Raw genomic sequence first — 8,517 nt, 5'->3', positions numbered from 1 at the left:
AGGTGCCACTCAGATGCAACATTACTCCCTCAGGTGGATGTGAAAGATCCCACAGTACTCTTCGATTTGAATTGATTTATTTTTGTCACATGTCTTGGGATACAATGAAAAGAATTGGGCCTCGGGTGACTGTATGGAGTTTGCACATTCTCCCCGTGTCTGCGTGGGTTTCCTCCAGGTGCTCCGTTTTCCTTCCACAGTCCAAAGATGTGCGGGTTAGGTGGATTGGCCTTGCTAAATTGCCCCTTAGTGTCAATGGGATCAGCAGCGTAAATACGTGGGGTTACAGGGATAGGGCCTGGGTGGGATTGTTGTCGGTTAGGGCTTGATGGTCGAATGGTCTCCTTCTGTACTGTAGGGATTCTATTCTCTTCTATTCTAATTTTTTTTAATGCACTATACAGACAAAACATATTGTTCATAGAGTACATAGGGAAGAAGAAAAGGTGAAGGTGCAGAATATAGTGTAACATTATTAGAGTTAAGTTTTAAGAACAAAGAATGAGAGTAAAAGATAGAATTAGTGGGCATGCAGGGGACAGCTTGCAAGAAGTCTGCACGCTCCGATGCCATCTTGATTTTGTCTCTCAATGTCCTTACGAAAATTTCTTCTGCAATCAAAACAGATGGTCTGGTTATTTATTTGTGGGAGCTTGCTGTCCATCATAGGTTCACCAGGTTGATACCGGAGATGAGGGGGTTAGCTTATGAGGAGAGATTGAATAGATTGGGCCTGTACTCGTTGGAGTTTAGAAGGCTGAGGGGAGATTTTATAGAGACATATAAGATAATGAAGAGGCGAGACAGGGTAGAGGCAGAGAGATTCTTTCCACTTAGAAAGGAAACAAGAACTAGAGGACACAGCCTCAAAATAAGGTGGAGTCAGTTTAGAACAGAGTTGAGGAGGAACTTCTTCTCTCAGAGGGTAGTGAATCTCTGGAATTCTCTGCCCATTGAAGCAGTGGAGGCTACCTCGTTAAATATGTTTAAGTCACAGGTAGATAGATTTCTGATCAATAAGGGAATTAAGGGTTATGGGGAGTGGGCGGGTAAGTGGAACTAAACTACTATCAGATCAGCCATTATCTTATTGAATGGCGGGGCAGGCTCGAGGGGCTAGATGGCCTACTCCTGCTCCTATTTCTTATGTTCTTATGTTCTTATTGGCTGCCATATTTCCTACATTGTAACAATAACAATATTTTAAGAGCACTTAATTGGTTGTATAAATGCAATATAAATATAAATCTTTGTTTCTGAATTTACCAGTGTGCTTCTTTCATAGGTGCTGATTGCCTGATGGGAGTATATCTCTTCTTCATTGGTGCCTTCGACATGAAGTATTTTGGGGTGTACAACAAGAATGCCCAACAGTGGATGGAAAGCATGAAATGTCAGCTCATTGGTGCATTAGCCATGCTCTCCACTGAGGTTTCCGTCATGCTACTGACATATATGACGCTGGAGAAATACATGTGCATAGTTTTCCCATTCACTCATTACAGGCCAGGCAAGCGGCAAACTTTATCAACACTGGTAGCCATCTGGATTGCTGGATTCATCATCGCTGTGATACCACTGTGGAATAATACCATGTTTGGCAATTATTATGGAAAGAATGGCGTGTGCTTTCCCCTTTATTCTGAACAGTTTGAGAGCCTTGGCGCAAGAGGATATTCCACAGGAATATTTCTGGGTAATGGAGCTTTGTTTTCAGTTGTCTTAAAATGGGAGTGCAGGAAGGGATTTTTTCTCTAATGCTGACAAAACCTGTTATGTCTCAAGATAAATACCCATCGGTATTGATATTAAACAATATATTTCCTCTCTCACTGCTGGTTAAAATACTGTCGCTGCAGGGACAAACCTTGCACACTGGTAACACAATGATGGGATTTTCTGTCTGCCCCACTGTTGTACCAGAACCCCAAACCTCAACACCCAATCACAATGTGACTCAGTGTCCACTGGTGGAAAGACACGCGATTGGTCATGTCAGGGAATGAGATTCGATTAAATATTTCCAAACAGTGGCCTAGTGAAACATGTATTATTTAACAAACTCACTGCTCACCAACATATTGCTCAAGAAATACCTTTAATAATTTCCTCAACTACTGTACTCCCTTCAGCTTGAATTGGACATGCGCTTATTCTCTTGTCGAACTTCCTCACCCTTCACACAATGAACAGCCGTGTCTTTCGCCTAATATGATGCTTTTATCCACTGTACTCCACAGAATCCCACCCTGCATTCCTACACCCAGAAACCTCCCTTCTTCCCAAACCCTACCAGAGTCAACCCAGTTCTACCACAAGGCCACCAAGTCTCCCACCATTATGACACCTAGCACCCTGCCACAATTTTCTCAAGTCACAGCACCCATCTCCCATTTCTTCTACACCCCAGGACTCCTCTGCACACTGTCATTCCCTAGTGTCTCTCTTCCACCTTGTTGACCTGTTTCCTGCTGCCTATGACTATTCCTGTCCGTACTCTTAAATCCTGAACCCCACTCCCCTCCTAGTTCTCACAAAATCTGCCACATGACACTGCCCAATGCTGCCATTGTAAAATTTCCCATCGACGCTAGATTAATCCTACATAGAGTTTCTCCACCTACCTTCTAACGTGTGCAACCTGGAACATCTTTCCTGCAATCATCCTCTGCACCCTGGGCTTTACAAAAGTGTGAGATAAAATCAACTATAGTCCTCATCATTTACACCATCCACACTTATTAGAGGCAGTTGCTGAATTGGACCAATGGCACTGATCATTTGCCATATCATCGGAGTCGATTATAAAGACACAACTTATAAGGTATTAAATGTGCCGCCTAGTGCAGGCAATTCCTTATACATACCAAATTAAAAAAGCTCTGCTGAATTCAGGAAAAGTCCACCTCATTAAAATGCAGTTATCTTGAAGGTGAGATTCTGGGTGGAACTGCTAACAATTAGGCGAGCCAGGTTTCTCAGTGAAAATATCCTTTTAAAAGAAATGTTGGTTTCTTACCTTTGTAGTTTTGCCAACCCTATGTATAGCTGGAAATTTACATTAATATCAACATGCACACAATGAACAGTGTCAACTGCACATTGTTAAGTGAGCTCTTATAGTAATCATGGCTACTGACTTACGGTTTATATCCTAATTTGAACAAATGTGTAACTCAAGGCCCCAAGAAATCAATAAAACCTCAACAATACTCTGTGATGAAAATACAATTTTATTACCTGGTCACTAAATTAGTGACCCTGATAATGCATCCTATGCTATATAGGATGAGACAGCTTATCTGCCTACCCTTATAATAATTGTCAGCAGTGTCTCTGGAGATTTGCTAATAACTGCACATCATGAAAAGATTTTCAAACATCTAAAAGACTATGTAAAATATATTTTTAGGCTGAGTAAATATTTAAATCTATACCAAAGAAACAGAATTTACTCTGGGAATGACAGACATCCAATGTGGTGTTTTATGGTGAATACTTAGGAGAAATAAATAACACATTTGCAATACAAAACAGTGTCTGCCACTGTGAATTGCCCACAAGTCAAAGGCTATACGATATTTAGTAATGACAGTTGGTGGCAACAAATTAATATTACATATATAAAAGCAGAAAGTCCTGGAAGTATTCAGCAGGTTTGGCAAATTCGTTGTACTAGGAACAAAGTTAACGTATCAACATTGACCTGAAACAATTGCTCTGTCCATAGATGCTGACTGGTCTACTGGGCATTTCCAACATTTCTGTTTTTATTTCAGATTTCCAGCATCCACAATATTTTGATTTTGAAACAACACAGACAGTTTGATCAGCCATGAGTCATGAAATCCCTACAATGCAGAAGGAGGTCATTTGGCCCATCAAGTCTCCAAAAGAGCATCTTACCCAAGCCCACACCTCTGTCCTATTCAGTGACTAGCGGTGTGCCTCAGGGATCAGTGTTGGGACCGCAATTGTTTACGATTTACAAAGATGGTTTGGAGTTGGGGACCAAGTGTAGTGTGTCAAAATTCGCAGGTGACAGTAAGATGGGTGGCAGAGCAAAGTGTGCAAACGGATATAGATGGTCTAAGTGAGTGGGCGAGGGTCTGGCAGATGGAATGCAATGTTGGTAAATGTGAAGTCATCCATTTTGGTAGGAATAACAGCAAAATGGACTATTATTTAAATGGTAAAAAATTGCAGCATGCTGCTGTGCAGAGGGACCTGGATGTCCTTGTGCAGGAATCTCAAGGAGTTGGTTTGCAGATGCAGCAGGTAATTAAGAAGGCAAATGGAATTTTGCCTTTTATTGCTAAAGGGCTGGAGTTTAAAAACAGTGAGGTTATGTTGCAGCTGTTTAAGGTGCTGGTGAGGCCACACCCGGAGTACTGTGTACAGTTTTGGTCTCCTTGAGAAAGGATATACTGGCACTGGAGGGGGTGCAGAGGAGATTCACTAGGTTTATTCCAGAGTTGAGAGGGTTGGCTTATGAGGAGAGACTGAGTAGACTGGGGCAATACTCATTGGAATTCAGAAGAATGAGGGGAGATCTTATAGAAACATATGAGATTATGAAGGGAATAGATAAGATAGAAGCAGGGAAGTTGTTTCCACTGGCAGGTGAAACTAGAACTAGGGGGCATGGCCTCAAAATAAGGGGAAGCAGATTTAGGACTGAGTTGAGGAGGAACTTCTTCACACAAAGGGTTGTGAATCTGTGGAATTCCCTGCCCAGTGAAGCAGTTGAGGCTACCTCATTGAATGTTTTTAAGGCAAGGATAGATAAATTTTTGAATAGTAAAGGAATTAAGGGTTATGGTGAGCGGGCGGGTAAGTGGAGCTGAGTCCACGAAAAGATCAGCCATGATCTTATTGAATGGCGGAGCAGGCTCGAGGGGCCAGATGGCCTACTCCTGCTCCTAGTTCTTATGTTCTTATTCCCTTCTAATCCACCTAACCTAAACAATTTTGGACAATAGGGAGCAACTTAGCATGGCCAATCCACCTAACCTGCACATCTTTGGACTGTGGGAGGAAACCGGAACACCTGCAGGTATCCAACACAGACACAGGGAGAATCTGCAAACTCCACATAGATAGTCACCCAAGGCCAGAATCAAACCCAAGTCCCTGGCGCTGTGAGGCAGCAGTATTAACTTCAATAAAAGCAAATTACTGCGGATATTGGAATCTGAAACCAAAAGAGAAAATGCTGGAAAATCTCAGCAGATCAAAGCTTTGACAAGGGTTATCTCGACTCGAAATGTCAGCTCTTTTCTCTCCTCACAGATGCTGCCAGACCTGCTGAGAGTTTCCAACATTTTCTCTTCTCGTGTTAACTTCAAGTTAATTTTTTACTTTGTCTTTCAAAATCTCAAAGAACAGAGAATTCTGCCATTTTTCAAGATCTTTTGCAGTCCAAATATTTCTGCTGAGCTACAATTGGTCAATGTTTCCAGTGACCATTGTTCTTTGATGAATGATGTGCCCTGTCAGCTATGCCTGTGTGCATCGTCCATTGTTAAATCCCTGTATACAATATGTGATTACATGGAGGAAGGAATATTTGTTCCTTGATACTTAGCGGATCTCGTTCTCATCCCCAGATTGCTTGATGAGTAATGGTGCCATTTTCTTTTCTTGTAGGTTTGAACTTACTTGCTTTCATCATCATAGTCTTCTCCTACACCAGCATGTTTTATTCAATCCATAAAACAGGGGCGCAGTCAGCAGAAAGGAGTCTTTTCTCCAGAGAGGTAGCCATAGCGAAACGCTTTTTCTTCATTGTGTTCACCGATGCCCTGTGTTGGATCCCCATATTTCTTATGAAACTATTATCTCTGCTTGAAGTAGAGATACCAGGTAAGAAATCAAAATTTGGTAAGTTTGTGTGATTACCATGAATCTGGCTAAGTGATTGGACCCCAGCTATTCACATTATGTATTAATGATTTGGATGTTTTTTGAATTTGATTTATTATTGTCACATGTATTGGGATACAGTGAAAAATATTGTTTCTTGCACGCCATACAGACAAAGCATACCACTCATAGAGTATACAGGGGAGAAGGAAAGGAGAGGGTGCAAAATATATTGTCATATTAGGGTGTAGAGAAAGATCAAATTAATATAAGGTAGATACATTCAAAAATCTGTTGACAGCAGGGAAGAAGCTGGTTTTGATTCGGTTGGTATGAGATCTTAGACTTTTGTATCTTTTTCCCAACAGAAGAAGGTGGAAGAGAGTATGTTTGGGGTGCGAAGGGTCCTTGATTATGCTGGCTGCTTTCCCGAGGCAGTAGGAAGTGTAGACAGAGTCAATAAATGGGAGGCTGCCTTGCGATGAACTGGGCTATGTTCACAACCCTTTGTAGTTTCTTGCAGTCTTCGTCAGAGCAGGAGTCACACCGGAAAGGGTGCTTTCTATGGTGTATCTATAAAAATTCGTGAGAGTCATAACGGACATGCCAAATTTTAACCTCCTGAAGAAGTAGAGGCGTTGGTGGGCTTTAACTATGGCGTCGGCATGGAGGGACTAGGACAGGTTGTTGGTGATCTGGACACCTAGAAACATGAAGCTCTCGAACATTTTCACTTCATCCCCGTTGATGTAGATAGGGGCATGTCCTCCACTACGCTGTCTGAAGTTGACGACTATGAGGGATGAGGAAACTAAATGTAATATCTCCAAATTTGCAGATGACACAAAGCTGAGTGGGAGGATGAGCTGTGAGGAGGATGCAGAGATGCTTCAGTGTGATTTAGACAGGTTGAGTGAGTGGACAAATGCATGGCAGGTGCAGTAAAATGTGGCTAAAGGTTATCCACTTTGGTAGCAAAAACGGGCAGCCAGGTTATTATTTTAATGGCTATAGATTGAAAGAGGGGAATGTGCAACAAGACCTGGGTGTCCCTGTATACCAGTGGCTGAAGGTAAGCATGCAGGTACAGCAGATGGGAAAGAATGCAAATAGTACATTGGCCCTCATAGCGAGATAATTCACATACAGGAGCCTCAGTTGCTAGATTACCAATCTAGTGTCATTACCACTACACCAGTATCTCTCCTAACATAAACCATAACTTCTGCAGACAAGCCAGTTGTATAAACACGTTAAGCATTTGCTTAATAATATTAACAGTCATTTATAGACTCTGTTTTAACAAAAATGGAAAACAAATGCTTTCTCCGGTCAGAAATTCTTCAAGTCTTTGATGTTGTAATATATTACCGTTAGAAGGCAGACAAATTGCGTGGATTTAGGATAACTATAGTATATTCTACAAAATTGGTTACAGAATTTCCTGGTAATAGCATTATTTTTGTACAGTTTCAATATAACAATTTGCATGTTATTGGTCACTAACAAAAATGATAGTCAGTATTTGGACCGACAATTAATACAAGCCCAAAAAGTGAATAAAATCACTATTAAATAATCAATTAGGTTCATTACTAATTAAATAACTTGGAGGGAGTTAAATAGTCCACATGGAAATATAGAAACATAAAAATATAGAAGATAGGAGCAGGGGGAGGCCATTTGGCCCTTTGAGCCTGCTCCGCCATTCATTACGATCATGGCTGATCATCCAATTCAATAGTCTGATCCTGCTTTCTCCCCATAACCTTTGATCCCATTCGCCCCAAGTGCTATATCTAGCCGCCTCTTGAATACATTCAATGTTTTGGCATCAACTACTTCCTGTGGTAATGAATTCCACAGGCTCACCACTCTTTCGGTGAAGAAATGTCTCCTCACCTCTGTCCTAAATGGTCTACCCTGAATCCTCAAACTGTGACCCCGGTTCTGGACTCCCCCACCATCGGGAATATCCTCCCTGCATCTACCCTGTCTAGTCCTGTTAGAATTTTTTAAGTCTCTATGAAATCTCCCCTCATTCATTTGAACTCCAGTGAAAACAATAGATGATGGTTAGAACCTGTAGAAGCATTCCTGTCAGTTAGTAATACCTTCTGAACATCTTGATCAGATTCCAGCCTGTAAATTATCCTTGGTTTCATCTCATCTGAACCTCTTGAGTCACTCCATTCCCAGGAAACTATCATGCTGTAATTATTTATCCTTCTTAGAGAATGCTTACTTTATTTTCATTTTCAATTTTGACAGGGACCGTAACTTCCTGGGTTGTCATCTTCATCCTGCCAATAAACAGTGCGCTGAATCCAATCCTCTACACAATCACAACTGCATCCTTTCAGGAAAAGCTGAAGCAGTGTTTGCAGAACCAAGAGCTCCTTGGACCCAAAAAGAGCCTCACAAGCACCACACAAATGAGCAATGTGTAGCACAACCAATCCTGACAGCATCGATCAAGAGAGTGTTAACATTTTACCTCCCTCGATGAGTGCTGTGTAACCCAGCCATTCTTTCATAACATTGACTGAGTGAGCATTTCCATCTCACCTCTCACCAGGAACTGTGTAATACAATTATTCCTGACAGCATAGACTGAGGAAGCTTTAGCACCTCATTTCTCCCAATGTATGC

The 8,517-nt window shown here is 41.5% G+C and overlaps 1 protein-coding gene across 1 annotated transcript in view; it reads left to right on the top strand.

The window, feature by feature from the left end:
* Positions 1–8,315, top strand: part of rxfp2l (relaxin family peptide receptor 2, like) — a 101,405-nt gene extending 93,090 nt beyond the window's left edge. The window contains exons 17-19 of the mRNA XM_078212069.1: positions 1,286–1,696; positions 5,650–5,865; positions 8,137–8,315. Of these exons, the coding sequence (XP_078068195.1) occupies positions 1,286–1,696; positions 5,650–5,865; positions 8,137–8,315 (806 nt within the window). The remainder of the gene's footprint in view (positions 1–1,285; positions 1,697–5,649; positions 5,866–8,136) is intronic.
* Positions 8,316–8,517: the final 202 nt, after the last annotated feature.

Source organism: Mustelus asterias, chromosome 4 (genome assembly GCF_964213995.1).
Source record: "Mustelus asterias chromosome 4, sMusAst1.hap1.1, whole genome shotgun sequence".
Classification (NCBI taxonomy): Eukaryota; Metazoa; Chordata; class Chondrichthyes; order Carcharhiniformes; family Triakidae; genus Mustelus; species Mustelus asterias.
Note: the sequence above shows the minus strand (reverse complement) of the source record. Positions and strands in the feature narration are given on the sequence as shown.